Source organism: Sceloporus undulatus, chromosome 2 (genome assembly GCF_019175285.1).
Source record: "Sceloporus undulatus isolate JIND9_A2432 ecotype Alabama chromosome 2, SceUnd_v1.1, whole genome shotgun sequence".
Classification (NCBI taxonomy): Eukaryota; Metazoa; Chordata; class Lepidosauria; order Squamata; family Phrynosomatidae; genus Sceloporus; species Sceloporus undulatus.
The window spans coordinates 319,576,887-319,594,956 of NC_056523.1; the positions used below are offsets into that span (position 1 = coordinate 319,576,887).

The 18,070-nt window shown below is 40.9% G+C and overlaps 1 protein-coding gene across 5 annotated transcripts in view; it reads left to right on the plus strand.

The window, feature by feature from the left end:
• The window catches only part of MYO5B (myosin VB), a 391,629-nt gene that overhangs the window by 250,912 nt on the left and 122,647 nt on the right, over positions 1–18,070 (plus strand). For all 5 annotated transcript variants that reach the window (XM_042448811.1, XM_042448812.1, XM_042448813.1 and 2 more), the window contains 3 exons: positions 701–784; positions 14,020–14,172; positions 14,403–14,500. In XM_042448811.1, the coding sequence (XP_042304745.1) occupies positions 701–784; positions 14,020–14,172; positions 14,403–14,500 (335 nt within the window). The remainder of the gene's footprint in view (positions 1–700; positions 785–14,019; positions 14,173–14,402; positions 14,501–18,070) is intronic.

Here is an 18,070-nt window from a genome sequence, read left to right on the forward strand (position 1 = left end):
TGTAGATATTTCCTCTGAAGGTTTACTTTTATTCATTTTATTTATTTTTATTTATTTATTGGACTTTTATTTATTTATTGGACTTATATCCCAACTGTCTCCCAAAATTTGACTCAAGGCAGCCTTGCCATTGAAGGGCATGTTTGGCTTAATGCAAGAACCCTGGACTCCATACAGCTCTTATGACATGATCATACATTCCTTAGGTCCATATTGAAATCCCAGTTTTCCATTTTCATAATTGCTAAGATTCAGGGGGAAAAGAAGACAAATTAAAAACAATCCAACTGAGTGACCCAACTAGGGAAGGCCCATTGAATCAATGGGATTTATGTAACAGTTAACCTGCCATTTAGCAGCTGATTCAGTGGGTTTATTTTGGTTGGGACTAGCAATTGGATTTAGGCCAGATACTCAATTCTATAAGTTTTTTTCCTTATTCACTGAGATTCAGTTTGGTGGGACAACAACATAAAATCCTAGTCATTTCAGCTTCCCATCATGGGGGCAGATTCTAATTTAGAATGCCAAGAAGAATAGTATTTTTTTCAAACTTGTTTTCTGAATGCAGAGGAAAATAACACAGCAATTATATGGATGATTCCTGTAGCTGAAGAATGTCTAGACATATTAGCTAGAGTAATATGTACTGAGAGTTTTAACTTTCCACACTCTCCCTTTCCTTTCCAATTTGTCTTAGGTGGAATACCAGTGTGATGGATTTCTGGAGAAAAACAGAGATACTGTGCATGAAGAGCAGATCAACATACTGAAGGCCAGCAAGGTAACGTTTGTCGTAATAGGGATAGGGGAGAGAACACGGTAGATTAAAATCTGGCTGTGTAAAACAACAATTATGAATTGTCATTTCTTAAATGCCTCCTCTTTCTCCTCATCTTTCATGATTCACTTAAGGTTGAACATTTGGAGGCAAACTTTTCATCCTGGCTTACTCAAAATAAGTGTCAACTCCCATCACAATATTTCCATACATTTTATAAGAGGTGACAGTAGAAAGGGATGGGCAAGGGCACAGTTGTGTCTTAACTGTGGGGAGGATTGTAGCTCAGTACTAGAACAAATGTTTTGTTTTCAGAAGTTTACTGTTTCAATCCTCAGCATGTCCAGGCAGGGTTGGGAAAATAATTCTGCCTGAAGCCTCGGGGAGATGCTTCCAGTCAGGATCAACAATATGCAACTGGGCAAACCAGTGGTCTCATTCAGTAAAACAACTTGTTGTTTGTTCCTGTGTTCCACTCGACTCTGCCACAAATCTTTAGATTATCTTGTTTGTGTGGACTGTATCTCCCTTAGTCTCTTACCATAGGACATGCTGGTTGGAGCTTCTGGAAGATGAGGTCCAAACATCAGGAGGGCCAAAGGTTCTCACACGTGCTGTGTCAGAGATACATTATGTCTCACAAGAACTAAAAAGGAGATTAATTGTCCTTCAGGTTGTTGCTTTAAGATCCCTTGATGCTGGAGATGCGTCCTCTGCATAATCCTTTTTGGATGATGTTAATCTACTTTATAGGATGTTTCTTAGGAACATAGGAAGATGCCACCTACCAAATCACATCATTGGCCCATCTAGCCGAGTAATCTTAACTCTGATTGGCAGAAGTGATTCTCCAATTTTTCTGGCAAGATTCTTTCCTAACCCTACAAGTTATAGTGGACCCGCTGCATTGGCAGATTAGCAATTTGCAGATTGGAGTGTCTGTGGCTTTCCCAACCCCATATTATTCAGTGACATGCTTTTTTCCACCTGTGGGGCCTCCAGTAGTGAACCCCCAGTGATGGGAAGGGTCCACTAAATTCCCTGGTGATCCCCCATTCAAATAGAGTGGGTCGTTAGTATCCACAGGACCCCATATGAATACCAAAATCTGCTGATGTACGTACATGACAGCTATACTGTATGTCATTACTTTTCAGCAGAACAGAAATGGGTGTCAGACTGTTACTCATTACTGGGTTTATGCACTGACTAAACAGCAAGCATTAGCGAAGCCTAATTAAACAACACACAATTTCAAATAATTGGTGGACTGTTTTCTAATTTGTTACAAAGCAAAACAGCCTTATAACTCTTATTTCTCATACCACCACCTCCTTACTTCTGCATGCTTTCCCAGGGAATTGACCTTGGATGTTCTCGAGCCATGTGTAACTCCATTCTCTCTGTTATTTCATCACAAAGGAATGTGATCAGCAACCCCTCATTATAAACACCTCACTGTATATCCCATTATGTTTCTTCAGTATGCCAATATCCATTAATCCTATATTTCACAAATCTATACAGTATCAGCACTAAACCCATGCCAGGCAAGGTGCATTATGCAGTTCTTGACATGGAGCGAGAAGGGAAATGCTAGCTGCTTCATGCAACAACTGAGAAGTATTTGTAATGTCTTCTGTATTCTTCTGAGAATTTTCAAGGGGAAATATCAGAATTGACCAACTAGGGGAAACAGAGAGTATTGTCCTATATTTCCCAGCGGCATTATAGTAACTACTATGGTGCCCTGTTAATAACAAGTACCTCTGCTATCTTTTTGGAGTGTTGTAACCGTAACAAGTAATGAGTTTTTGGGTGATCAGAGTAATGAGTGGAGTAACAAGTTCTTTTTAAAAAGTAACCTTCCAAGCTTTGCATGCAACATGGCAGTGCTGTGTCAGCACCAAAGCCAAGGTACAGCCATTCATTAAATTTTATTCAATTTCTTGCATTGCTAATAAGGGCCAAACTGCAATCTTCCTGACAGCATTATATTTTAAAATTTCCTCTTGAGCAGTGTTCAAACTTTCTACCTTGTAATTACAATCAGATTGTCTTGTGCGTTTGCACCCAGGAAACTGCAGAGCTCAGCAGTTCCAAGCAAGGTTGCAACTGAACACCAGGGTGATCTGCAGATACCACGAAACTCATTTCATGTTGTAAATAGTTTTAAAGAGTAGTCCAATTTAAGACTAATGCTTATTCCCCAGAGCTGCATGTTCACCTCTCTCCTCCTTGTTTATCTCCTGATTGTTGTTTTTACTGGGAGAAACTTGAGGAGTTCCTACAAGAACTCCTGGGCAATCAAACAGAACTAAGGGGGAGCAGGCAGGTGGAGAGAGATGAGGCAGCAAGAGGTTTTCTCCAAAGAAGCCAATGTCAGACTGCAGAGGGCCGATAACCCTGTTATCTGTAGCAGGTTAATTTCATTGCATTGTTAGGGTACAGGTTCACTGGAGGTGTGGGAAAGAGGAGGAACAAGAAGCAAACAGACAAAAAGAGCCCGAGGCTGAATAAAGAAAACAAAGGTGTGTTTGTGGTATTCTGAGAAAGATTCTATTTTGGTAACTGCAGCATGTGAGTTAAGCAAACGCTTTCTGCCATATGGGAGACTCATTGTGTGGGCTGGACTGTGTACCATAGTGAATGGCTTTCTCTCAAACTAGAGTTGAGGAACCTGTGGCCCTTCATGTTGTTACATTACAGCTTCCAAAGGCCCTGGCAACTGCTCATGTTGGCTGGAGGAGTGCAACCACTTCTGGATCAGTGTCCTCACAGTACTCTTAGGCTGCTGCCATGTTGCAGAACTGATGCAGTCTGTCACCACTTCAAGTGTCAGGCTCCATACTATGAAATACTGAGATTTATAGTTTGTTATGGCTCCTGGGCTCTCTGATAGAGAAGGCCAAATATCTCACAAAACTGCAGAATTCCATAGCATTGAACCATGCTGCTAAAGCAGTATCAAACTGGATTACTCTTGCAGTGCAGATGCAGCCCATGTGGTTCTCCATTTAATCCTTCTCATGTGTCTGCAAACAACAGAAACAGACGGAAGAAGAGGTGAGACCACTGGATTAGAGTTAACCTAGCCTGCAGATAAAAAAAATCAATTTCCTCTTTTACAGAAGCATCTTGTGTGAAACCATCCTGTCAGTGTTGTCAGTTGTGGAGCATTGTCATTGTAAGACCAAGTGGACACAGTGTAGTTCTGGAGCAATATGCCACCACTACCCTGGGCTGGGTTTTTAGCCCTTGATTTGTCCAGACTCTCCTGGCCACCATTTTTCTGTCCCCACCCCCAGGGTGAGTTGCCTCTCCTGGAAGTCTCAAGGAAAAACAAAAACAAACTGCTTCATTTATATACTACTTCATACTGAACTAACAGTGTCTAAGCAGTTTACAAAAGTAAGCTAACTGCCCCCAACAATCTGAATACTCATTTTAGCGACCTTGGAAGGATGCAAGCCTGAGTCACACTTGAGCCCTTTTGCTGGTATTGAACTCGCAACCTTATGGTTTTGAGTGAGTGGCTGCAGTACAGGCATTTAACCACTGCACCATCAGGACAATTCACCCTATAAATAAGTCACAGCCCGCCTGCCTCACCCATTCAGTATTTAAAAATACCAGTATTAATTGTTTTTTAACTTCTTATTTTTTAAGTCTATACTTTACAGAGGGCTCTTGGTATCAGTTGAGGTTTAATTCCAGAACCCCCCATGGATACCAAAATCTATGTAGTAAAATTTTGCCCCTTATATAAAATGGCAAAATCAAGTTTTGCTTCTTGGATTTTTAAAAAAATATCTTGAAGTTGTGGATGATTGAATCTATGGATTCAGAATCTGAGGATATCAAGGGCTGACTGTACATGGTTTTAATATGCCAATAATTTTATTCTATTTTAAGGTTGACCTATTGTTTCTTTTTAACTGTATTGCACTCATATCAATTTTAGGGCCACCTTGAGATCAGTTTGAGGGGGGAAAAGTACAGATCATGGTGATGGCTGGGCATGTTTCACAACTCCTTGTCTCATCTCTTTTTGGCTTTGGATAGCTGGACCACTAGCTTTATGGAATGACCTCTGAACTGGCTGACTCTTAGCCCCTGCACCTGCCTTCATCTTCTTGGATTATCGGTGTATAATTTGGACTGTTTTGATTTCTCTTTAGTTGTTCCACTTAACTGAATCAGCACCTCTGAATACTTGCTACCTGTATGCATAGGGCAGTTAACATAAGCAGAGATGGAGAAGCTGGCTTTAAGCTATGGTTTCTGATTGTGCTTTGGAAGCCACAGTAGGTTCTGATGTGCAAACTACAGCTAAGAGAAGCAAACCATGCTTCAATTGCTTGTCTGAATGCAGATTCTCTGAAATTCCACTAAAGCGTTTGTGCAGAAGCTCTTCTCGCTTCTTTATAGTCTTAACTTTCACTAGCATGTAGCATGTTTTCATAGCACATGAGGTATCCAATGGCTGTTCACATTGGTAATATCATATTTCCAGGATTAAAAATAGTATGAGTCTGGGTGGCATTCACTGGGAAACATAAAGGGGAAGGCATTGTTGTACTCAGTCCTATTTTTGACTTTCCCATTGGTTGGTTATTGTGTATTAGATAGGCTCTTGGTGTGATCCAGCTCAACTCATGTTGTTGTTGTTATTTGCAGTCTAGTCAATTTTGATTTAAGACAGTCCTATGAATGAGAGACCTCCAAAAACTGTGGTCATCAACTGTCCTACTGAGGTCTTGCAGACTCAGAGCTGTGGCTACCTTGATTGGATCAATCCTCCTGTGGTGTCATCCCCCTCTTTTCTTACTGCCTTCCACTCTGTTGTTGTTGGTGGTGGTGTTGATGGCGGTGTTGGTGTGTGTCTTCAAGTAATTATGACTTAGTGTATGGCTAATAATAATAAAATCTTTATATCTCCCGCCTCTTAGCATTACAACAATCAGCATTACAACAAGCACAAATTATCTAAAATTAAATCAATTAATGAACAAGACAAATTCATAAAATTAATACAGTCCATACCTATATAAAATTAGTGGAAGATAGGATATTACCGAGGTTCCATTATGGTGGATCAAATGGATAGGTCTGCTGGAAGATATCTGTCTTAAGTGCTTTCTTAAAAGCATCTAGGGCAGGGGTAGGCAACCTTTTTGAGCCGGGGCCGGGTTGCTGTCCCTCAGACAATTGGGGGGCCGAAGCCGGGGGGTGGAGTTTCCACCCTCTGGGGGCGGAGCCGCATGCCGGGGCGGAGTTTCCACTGAAGCCCTGAGAGGAGGAGGAGGAGGCGTGTGCTGACTGATATCATCATCATCATCATCATCATCATCATCACCACCACCACCACCACTATCATTGTTACAGCAGACCTTTCAGCAATAAATGCACCAAAAATACACAGAAATGCACTTTGGAAAGTCACAGTGTCTCACCTTCAGAAAGAGTGAGTGCATGTCTCAGAAACTGACTGATATCATCATCATCATCACCACCACCACCACTATCATTGTTACAGCAGACCTTTGTTACAGCACTTTGGAAAGTCACACTGTCTCACCTTCAGAAATAATAAAAATAATGAAATAAAATAAAAAGCAATAATAAAAATAATGAAATAAAAAACAAAAATAAGTATTGCATATTTTTAAAAATTAATTTAAAAAAACCAAGGCAGACCTGAAATGACTCACCTTTCCACCTCCTCCTTCTCCTCCTCCTCTTTTTCATCCTCCTCTTTCTCATCCTCCTCCTCCTCCTCATCCTCAAATAAGGGAGAGGCCTGGGGCCGCAAGAGCCCTGGGGGGAGCCTGCGGAGGCGGCAGGCCGCCTCCTTGCCTCCCCCGCGCGCTTCTCCTCGGCCTCAGCAGAGCCAGGGCCCCACGGAGGCCAAGGAGGAAGCCAGCGGCCCCGCGCGCTTCTCCTCGGCCTCCGCGGAGCCAGGGCCCCACGGAGGCCGAGGAGGAAGCCAGTGGCCCCGCCTGCTTCTCCTCGGCCTCCGCGGAGGGCGGGGGGAGGGAGCAGGCCGCCGGCAGCAATTGGTGGCAGGGCCGGCCTGGGGCCGGTTCCATGGTCTCCGCGGGCCAGATACAGCCCGCGGGCCGTAGGTTGCCGACTTCTGATCTAGGGTGTTGATGCGACGGATCTCCTCCGGAAGGTTGTTCCAAAGTCTGGGGGCAGCAGCAGTAAATGTTCTGTCATAAGTCGATTTCAGTCTGATTTTTGGGTACTCTAGTAATATCTTTCCAGATGTTCTGAGTGTGTGGGGTGGATTGCGTAGGGAGAGGCGTTCCTTCAAGTAATTTGGGCCTGAGCCATGTAGGGCTTTAAAGGTAATAACCAACACTTTGTATTGGGCCCAGAAGCTGATCAGTAGCCAATGTAAAGATTTTAATATTGGTGTGATATGTTCTGATCTAGATGTTTTAGTGATCAGTCTGGCCGCAGCATTTTAAATCACTTGAAGCTTCTGGGTTTGGTACAAAGGTAGCCCCATGTAGAGCGCATTGCAGAAATCTAAAAGAGACATTACCAGCGCATGCACCACTGTTTCAAGGTCCTCCTGGGCCAGGTAGGGACGCAGCTGGTGTATCAATCGAAGTTGGTGCCAAGCACTCCTGGATATCGCCTCCACCTGAGATGACAACTGTAAACACAAATCCAGAAACATGCCTAAACTGTGAACCTCGTCCTTCAGGGGAAGTGTGATCCCATGCAAGACTGTATGGCAGATCTCCTTCCCTGGGCCAGGGGTACCTATTACTAGTAACTCCGTTTTCTCTGGATTAAACTTGAGTTTGTTTTCCCTCATCCAGCCCATTACCGACCCAAGGCAGGCATTCAGAGGCGAAATGCCATCCTTGGTCACTGCTTCAGTCGGAGACATGGAGAGATAGATTTGGGTGTCATCAGCGTACTGATAACACCAAGCCCCAATTCTCCAGATGACCTCACCCAGCGGCTTCGTGTAAATGTTAAAAAGCATGGGGGACAGGATGGCGCTTTGAGGGACGCCAGATGTCAGCTCTCTCTTACGAGAGCAACTTAGGCTACCCTAAGGTGACCCTATCACAGAGTTTTCTTAGCAGAATTTGCTCAAAGGAGGTTTGCTCTTGGATGAGACTGAGAGTGTGTGACTTGCCCAGTTGGTTTACATGACTGAGCAGGGATTTGAACCTTAATCTCCTAGTTTCCCAGTCCAGCACTCAAACTACTACACCACAATGGCTCAGAAGTGCCTTCTACTTTATCAAGTGTTATCATTTTTCCCAATGAGTCATTTTGTCTCATGATATTTTCATAGTACTTCTAGTACTTTGTATTTTCAGTTTACTCCTCTTCAAGTCTAGTGAGAGAATTCAGGCTTGATTTTCTCCAAGACCCATTTGTTTGTCTTTATGGCAGTCCATAGAATGCATAGAACTTTTCCAGCACCACATTTCAAATGACTTGATTTTCTTTCTATCTTCCTTTCTTCACTGCACAGCTTTCACAATCATATGTAGAAATCAGAAATCCAATGCCCTGGATGATTCTGGATTTGGTATTTAGTTATATGCCTTTACATTTGGGGTTCTTATCTAGTTCCTTTGTGGCTGCTCTTCCAAGTCGTATCCTTCTGATTTTTGACGATAGTCTTTATCTTAGTTAATGACTGAGCAGAAAGTCATCTTATACCTATCAACTCCTCTGATATTCTAAGCATATAACATACCCTGAGCATATAACAAAGCAAATGCAATATCCCATCCATGTTTGTTTTTTTTAATCCCAGCAGTACTAGGGTACAAATTCAAGAGAAAGTGAATTATTCATTATTAGGTCTGAATGAGATATCTAAGAGCTGCTATCTGGCATTATGTTTTTTCTGCTCTTGGAAAGGCTTGAAACATGTTGAACATTTTTTTCCTTGTCCAAATGGCACATTCAGCTATCGAGATACACATCTTGCAGAGCTCCTGGGGAAATGCTTTGCTTTTACGTGCTTTAGATTTGCACCTAACTCTTTTGGCATTCTGAAAAAACCTTTTGTCACTTCCACAGTTTTATGGCTGCAGCCCAATATGTGTCACTCCAAAAGGGAGAAAGGAAATTGAATGTCAGAGCCTGCAACTTACTGCACAAATCATTAAGCTTCTTACACAAAGGGGTGCCTATGGGAAACAAGTGCCTATGGGAAGCCCACCAGCAGGAAAGGGGTATAACAACTTCCTGCAGTGCTCCCCCAGCAATAGCTTTATAGGTATAACACCAATGATACTAGTGGTAATATATAGCCAGTGTGGTTACCATATGTAGAAAACAATTTGAAAGCACACATCAATAAAAAGTGGCTAGTAACTAGATAGATGAGTTATATATAGCCAGTGTGGTGTAGTGATTGGACTAGGACTCTAGAGACCAGTGTTCTAATCCCTGTTCAGCCATGGAAACCCACTGGGTGACCTTGGGCAAGTCACATACTCTCAGCTGCAGGAAAACCCAATGGTACGTTTTGCTTACTGTCACCATAAGTCAGAAATTACTTGAAGACACACAACAAGAACAAGTGGCTAGTAACCACTGACAGCCTTTTCCTCAGCTAATTTATAATAGACTTTTAAAGCAATCTAAACTTTAGATTTCACCCTCTTTAACAGAAAAAGTATTTTCTCAATAACTCAAGTGGATTCACCAGGGTGAATATAGAATATAGAATGAATGGCAAAGGGAGGATTTGTGCAAGAGAGTCAAGGCAAGAAGAGCATATAATTCCTTGATATTTGTCCAGTCTCTTAGTTACATTGGTTCAAAGCCTTCAACTTTCAGATTGCACAAAATAACTTAATTGTATAAATCTTAATTGGTTTTATTTATTTTCTACTGCTGTGTCTGACTGCTTTTGTTTAAGGGTTGAAAGGGAGAAATAGTCATGCTTAACCATACTGAACCTACTGATCAATATAGCCACTTGTCCAGAATAGCAGCAACTTCAAAGCCTAAGTAGGATCTTAGGAAGGAGCTTAAAGGTAGTGATTGTAGCCCAAGGGTGGGAACTGTGGGGTCAACCTGGATATGGGTTTCATCGCACCCATTTACCCCAAGGAGACCATCCAACAGTGGTGCCTTGTACTTACCTGAAGTGTATCTTGCAATAACCTACAGTGAGAATGTAGTAAATTTTATTGTACCATCTCATTCTTCTACCAAAATACATGTTGCAAGCTTTCAGTGATCCACTGGCTGATGATCGCTGATCACTGATGGTAGTTAGTCTTTATTTTAAAAGTTGCATATTACAAAACTGCTACAACTGCATATTTCTAAGATTTTTTTTGTAAAAAAATTACTGTAAAAATACAGAATTGTCCCATCCACCCCCCCCATTCCCCACATGATATCCCCAAAGCCATGGAACAGGAACAGTGAGTCAACATTACTTGTTACGCTTAGTTGCAATACTGATAGTTCTGTTGTTGTTGTTGTTGTTATGCCTTCAAGTCATTTCAGACATGGTGTTCCTAAGGCTAGCCTCTCACAGGGTTTGATTTTGGTTTTGGCAAGATTTGTTTAGAGGGCATTTGTTTGCCTTCCTGAGGCTGAGAGAGTGAGATTTTCCCAAGATCATCCAGTGGGTGTCTGTGGCTAAATGGGATTCAGATCCTGGTCACCAGAGTCATACCAACCTGGCTCTCAACTGTTATATTGTTCCAAAAAAGGCCCATCACTGTGTCCTCTTTACTTCAAAAAGTTACCTTCCAAAGTAGTGCTGTTATTTGCAAGGCATTACTTGCAAGCTCTGCTGAAAGTGAGAGGGTAAGAATCTCTGGCTGGAGACAAGAGATAGACAGACAAAAGAGTTATGTGGGCAGTTAAGATTAAAATAACACCCAGCAAGCATAAAACAAATATACCATCATGTGCCTGGCCAGATGATAATACAATGCAAACAAATTTTTTCCTCTGTGGGATTTTGGCAGATATGCAAACAAGGTTAGACCAATTAATCAGCTGGAGCAACTGATGAGAAATCACAAATCCACTCTTCATAAAGGCAGGACTGGGGAGATGCTGCTTTATTTGTGTATAGTTCTAGTGTGTATCTTGGGGAAGAGATTTAAAATTGAACTATCCACAGTTTGTTTCATGACAGAAGTGCTGTGAAGTAGAGAATATGCAAGAGGCATGCTGTGATAGCAGAGCTGTTTTTTACAGCCTAGCCTTACTTAGTTAACATTTTTTTTCCTTGATATGTCCAGAAACTTTCAGAGGTTTTTGTCAGAACTCTTTTATCAAGCACATTTTTAAAAAAGTAAAATCAGATAAAATGTTATTAGCATATATACTAATAAGATATAACTTTTTTGGACTTTTCCAATCCCCCTTGCTGGCTAGCATCCTGGTAGGGGCCTATGCACATGTAACTTTCCCTTACATATACATATATCCATTTTGGGATGCTATGGAAGATGATGTTCCTTTCTGTGGTTTATGTTAAATTGACATGATTGGAGAAGCATCTGGCCGTATCCAGACACAAAATTATTGTACCAGTGCTGAGACCTCTGGGGGATCCTAGCAGATTCCATTGCTGATATAATCATTTTTCATCTGGCTAGAGGGACATAGCCACATGCTTCTCCAATCCTGCCTGTTCTCCACGAGGCACAGAATGGCCTTGTGACTTGACTTGTGAGTCAGTTTACCAAGCCCTTTTCCTTGTGTAGCCAAAAATATTACCAGTCCCAAACTCTAAGGCACCAGCAGGCCTTGGAGAACCTTGCAGAAATCCCCACCACAAATTCTTAGAGACAATGAAGTATTGAAATATCCTGGAAAACTGTATGATTGCACAAGAACACTGTATATTTTTAAACTTCTGTTGCAGATTCCACTTATTTTCTTAGATATTTCTACTTGTAAATTTGCTTTATAGTCCTTACTGTATTTCATCTGCACAGCTGTGATGTGGTATGGGCTACCTATATTCTAGTACAGGTTACCTGAAGAAGATCTACCCACTACTTTTCAGATCATGATGAAATTGGCCTTTAATTCTAGGTCTCCCAGACCCAAACCATGTAAAAACACTATTTCTTGTCATCTTCTTTCTTGGAAATTATTCTGTAGTTTAGAATGTGCTTACACAACATAACATTTTTCTCCTTAGTTGGCTAGCAAATAAAAGAATGAGCTTGAAACCAGACCCAGTGCAAGATAAGAATGTAAATAATATTTTTAAAAAACCTTAACCACTAATAATGGATAGCAGACTTCTAATTGTATAAGTGGGTCCTGAAGAAAATTGCGATCCTGAAGAAAAATCCACTCTGCATCTGCTGTTAGAAGTAAAGTGAAGTGAAGTGAAATGAAATGAAATATGGTAGACTTCAGTTAACAAAGTAGATGTGTTGATGGGAATTACTTCTTTAACATAAAATTTGGTACTAGAAGTAGAAGTAACATGGAAAGAATAGGGCTAAGTTCTTACACCAGAAAAAGAAGAGCCATTCAATAGGTTGTTAGCAAACTTTTTATTTAAAATTAATGATATGCATGGGTGAAATGAAGCAGCCAGGTTAGAAAGCCTTGCCCATTTTGAACCTTGTAGGATTCTTCCAAAATGCATCCAGGGATGACTTTTTCTTTTCCCCCTTACCTGATGATTTCCAGTTTGGTTTTTAAGATAAGGCAAGATAATATCTCTCTGTTTTCCTCTTTATGCATGCTCAAAAGGGATTCTGGAAGCAGCTGTTGTTTACCCTTCTTGTTGTAGCCAGGCATGGACAGTGATAGTAGAATTGTCTCGAGTAGAGTCCGATTCTTTCACATCCCCCAGCTGTATTGCATTCCTTATTGCAGGAATTTTGCTGCAACAGAACCTGAAAGACTGTGTTTCTCCAATACTTCTTTACCATCCAGTGGTGCTAAAAATCGTCCAGCTAGACAGAAGAAAGAGTGAACTGGACAGGTGTAAAAAGACTTTGGAAAAAGTGTAAAAAGACTTTGAAAAAAGGAGCTTCTTTGTCAGAGGCTTTGTCAACTGAGGCCCCATACAGACTGCCAAAATAAAGCTCGTTGGGTCACTTTGAAGGTTGCTGTTTAAAAAATGCATGCAACCTAAGAGTCCGGAAGCTGTGCCAAAACTGCACTCTAGTCCTTAGGATTGGATCGTGGCTTTGGCGTGGCTTCCGGACTCTTAGGACGCATGCATCATTTAAACAGCATACCTCCAAAGTGACCCGAAGCAGCTTTATTTTGGCCTGTCTGTATGGGGCCTGAGGCACATGGTTATTGTGTGCCTTCAAATCACTGACTTAGGGAAACTTAAAGGTGACCCTATCATGAGGTTTCTTTGTCAAGATTTGTTCAGAAGGGTTTTGCTTTTGCCTTCCCCGGAGGCTGAGAGAATGTGACTTGCCCAAGGGCCCCCCCAGTGAGTTTCCATAGCTGATCAGGGATTCGAACCCTGATCTCCAGAGTCCAGCACTCATACCACTGCATCATGCTAACTCTTACTGGAGCTATGCCCATATAAGAAATAGAAAATTTCAAGTGATGTGTTTCGCATCACAGCTAGTTTGGCTCCAAGAGATAACAAGAATATAACTGACATTTTAGCATGGACTACTTTAAACACCTTCACTTCAAGCACAATAAGTCTGAATTTGCTGACAAGAAAGGAATGTTTCTATGGTTTGATTGCTTGTAATGAGAAGACATATCCAAAGGTATAATGCAAAATACAATAGCATCCAGAGTCCACATGTGAGTGGTACCTTTACTGGGCCAACCAAAATGCACAAAATACTGATGTTAGTCACAGGCCTGCATTTTGTCAAGCCATTGCTATTTAGTTCAATGTTTTCTGTCTAACAAAGGGGCTGGTAGCCTCACAAGGATGGAGGCAACCTGGATCTTGAAGTATCTTTTTTAGTGCTGATAATGGATTTTATTTCCTGGACTTTATGACTCTTTGTCTCCCAGAACCCCGAAGGAGAAATAGCCTACCTGCATAGATCACCCTCCATACCATCTTAACTAACATCATCATATTTTTTTTCTCCTGTATGATTTTTAATACCTTTGCCTCATGAAGAACCCAGTGGTACTTCAAAAACTTGCAACATGTATTTTGTGTATTTGGTTGGCATCGATAAAGACATCACTATTTGTGGATTTTGGCTGTTCTTGTAGTGAGAAAAACACTAAATTCTAACTGTCTTTCCTTCTTTTAGTACCCAATGGTAGCTGATTTGTTTCATGATGAAAAAGATCCTGTACCCATCGCTCCAGCTGGAAAGGGAACTTCCTTGAAAATCAATATTCGTTCTGCCCGTCCAGTTGTGAAAGCCGCCAATAAAGAGCACAAGAAAACAGTGGGGCATCAGGTAGAGAGAAATCTCTTTCAGTTCAACATCCACACTAACATGCTCCTTTAGAGTCCCACTAAAAATTCACTATTAAGTCAGTGAGGAATTGATGTGGATATGGAATAGAAGGAAGATGCTTTTAAAGACATTCTGATGACATGGCAAAATGAGTGGGCATTGTGTTGAAGATCCCATTGATTTGACGTTTAATTTCAGGACTGCATTGTGTTTTTGTTTGTCTCTTCTAGTTCCGTAACTCCTTACATTTGCTTATGGAGACCCTGAATGCCACCACTCCACATTATGTGCGTTGCATCAAGCCAAATGATGAGAAGCTTCCTTTTAGGTATGTATTGCATTCTGACTAGGCAAAAGCATCAGAAGATCCAGAGCAAAATGTGCCATATAATATTCGCCATTTAACTTGATGTATGAACATATGAAAACTGTCCTATCCCAAGGCCAAACCATTGGTCCAGCTAGCCCAGACCATATACTCTTGACTGTCATCTGTTCTCCAAGATCTCAGGTGAAAGTCTTCTCCTGATTTGTTCACATGTATTAGATGATCTCTGCCTTTAACTAAAACCTCAAGGGCCACCCAGTCCAAACCCTTGCCATGCAAGAAGACACAGTCAAAGCACTTCTGACAGATAGCCATCCAACCTGTTTAAAAATCTCCCAAAAAAGGAGACTCCACCGCTGTCCAAAGCAGCATGTTCCACTGTGGAACACCTCTTACTACCAGAAAGTTGAAGGCTTTCATGGCTGGCATCCACAGTTTTTTGTGGATTTTTTGGGCTATGTGGCCATGTTCTAGAAGAGATTATTCCTGATGAAATGTCGGGAATAAATTCTTCTAGAACAGCGCCACATAGCCTGAAAACCCCACAAAAAACTATCAGAAAGTTTTTCCTAATCTTTCAGTGGAATCTCTTTTCCAGTAGTTTCAATCACTTTCTCCAGGTCCTAGTCTCCGGAGCAGTAGAAAACAAACTTGCTCAATCTTCAGTATGATATCCCTTCAAATATTTAAACATGTCAATTATTTCACCTGTTAACCATACCCAGGTCCCTAAGCCATTCTTCATAGGACATGGTTTCCAGTCATTTCCCCATTTTGGTCACCCTCCTCTGGACATGTTCCAGCTTGTCAATACCCTTGAATTGTAACTTGATCACTGTCATAGCATAGAATCTACAGCAATCTGTTATATTTCTCATTATTCTCATTACACAACATGAAGGTGAGGGGAGAATAGTAATGAGTCTATTGCTGTTGATTCTACAGCGCCTTCCCATTGGTTTATGTTCCAGCACTATGATTCTTTATCATTTTTAATGAGAGACACCAAGAGATTAAACCTAGCAAATGAACCTTCTTGGGGACAGCTCCCCAACTTTGAAACTCCCTTTTTAAGGAGGCTAGAACAGCTGCCTCCTTACTATCCTTCCACTGGAAAGTAAAAACTGTTTAATTCTAACAGGCATTTAGGAATTAATTACAAAGGAGTTTTAATGATGTGCTGTCTTTGCTGATTTTTATCTTCTTTTTTATAATGGATTTTAAAACACTTTTAATTCTGTAGCATGTCTAATTGCATTTTAACATAACTTTGGTACAACTGCATTGATATTTTTTTCAGCATTAGTTTTAAAGTTTTGTAAGCTGCCCTAAGCCCCAGCATTGGGGGGGGGGGGGGGGGGGGGGAGATATACAGTATAGTGGGAGGCCCTGTATCCTCTGGGGTTTGGTTGCAGGATCCCCTATGGATGCCAAAATCTGTAGATGTTCAAGTCCTATTAAATACAATGGATAGTAAAATGATGTCCCTTATAAAATGGCAAAATCAGGGTTTGCTTTTTGGATTATATAAATGCTTTCAAGCCATGAATGCTTGAATCTGTGGATTCAGAATCTGTGGATATGGAGGGCTGACTGTACACGTGTGTGCGTTTATGAGTATTAACAACTGGAACAGTAAATTGTCATAGGTAGGATCACAGCAGCACATTTACAAAAAGTGACAGTGCCTGGAACTTACCACTTTATCCAACAATACATCATTGATTCTTGTGGTCTTGAATGGAATCCAAATCACCGATGATCCAGAGCTCCAGTTGGTAGCACATGTTAGACTGTGAAACTATCATCACCATCATATTTCATTAACAACAAAAAGAACAACAATAATATGCCTGCCAGTGAGCTAAGACCCTCCCTTATGCAATCAGCATCTTCAGGCTGAAACAATGCTAAATTATAGTGGGCAAGATCAAAGGAGAATATCGTTCAGAACAGAAGTGGGGAACATGTGGTTCTTCAAATGTTGCTGGGCTACAACTACCTTTGACCACATTGGCTTGGACTGATGAGAGCTGCAGTCCAACATTTGAAGGGCTGCAAGTTGCTCATCCCTTATTTTGGAAAATTAGTGATCTGAATCATGTGTGGAATATTCTTAATTACAAAAAAGCAAGTTCTCCTGCTTTTAGAAGTTCAGACATCATTGAGTGGGGGCTATAGAACAATAGACTTACAATGTATCTCTTCCCTCCCTTAACATGATAGTAGTCACATGGGGAAAGAACACTTAAATAGGGCTACTGAGACAGGGAGAAAGTATTCTATTTACTTTTCATGATGCAGAGCAGAATTATTTTTAAAAATCAACAGTCTTTTGTTGTCTTAAAGGCTGGCAGAAAGATGCCAAAAGGCTCGTACTCGTTTTTGCTGCAACAGACTAACAAATACAGCTATAGTTGTGAAAATAATAATGTTTATTACTGAGACTGGTATTCCTTTCATAGTGTTGTTGCAATATATTACAATATGATTCACTTTTTCCCCTCCATGTTATCTTAAACATGTTGTTTATATGGAGGTGTTTTTGGCTTTTATTTTAGCTTCTTCCTATCAGTGCAGATTTATAAAAACAAATACCAGATCAGTAGCAGAAACCAATAAAACAAGTGTGGTGTGGAATATAATGGAAAAGAAGCAGGACTATTATGTGTGTTGTGAAAGAGATATTCAGTGGGAATATTACAGAAATGAGACCATTATTCCTAACTGGTGATACAACAACACAATTTTGATGAATATGTGGATCACCTCACTTGCTGACATTTGATAATACATTGCTTTTTATTACATATATATTATTTAGTGCACCCCCAGTTAGAAGATCTTTGGCACTAATCTTGAACTCCTTTATAGTCACTAGCTGCTTTAAGGAAATGAATGTTGCAAAAGGATATAATAGCAAACATAATTTTACATGCAATATCTATTATTGCTGAAACAATACATACACTGAGTTGTAATTCTGAGGTTATTTCTGCATTGCTGTTTCTTGAATAAATCAGACAAGACTCGACCCCTGGATGTCCCTATCTGGAGAGTCATGTGTTCCCCACCCCTGCTTTAAAGGAATGAATACTGCAATTCCTTGATTCTTTTTAGTGGCCACTAAATAGGCCCATGGCTTGAAAAAGCACCATTTAATTGGTTGGGCCTAGAGCTTATTGACACAGCTGCCATTCTTTGGGTTGTTGTTCTTAACTCAAGTTAGAGTTGAATCTGTTTTGTAACCAAGAGGAAGCATGACCACAACCAGGCTCTTTCAAGAAAAAGGTATTTGCAGGTCTCCTGAGATTCTTATGCACATCAGAGTGTCTCACATCTTTGAATGATGAGGTTAGAATAGGTTTCTGGACCATGGTGATGCACTGTCTCCTTGTCTTGTCCTGATAAAAAAGATTAAAAGGATTAAATCTTAATAGCTGTGGAGTGTCTGGTAGACTATGGCATCCAACTGTCTGCTCAGTGTTAGAAAACTAGAACTAGAGGAGCCCCAATATGTTAATTTGGACCACGTTTCAGTGTCCCAAATCCTGTAAAACCAATTTGACA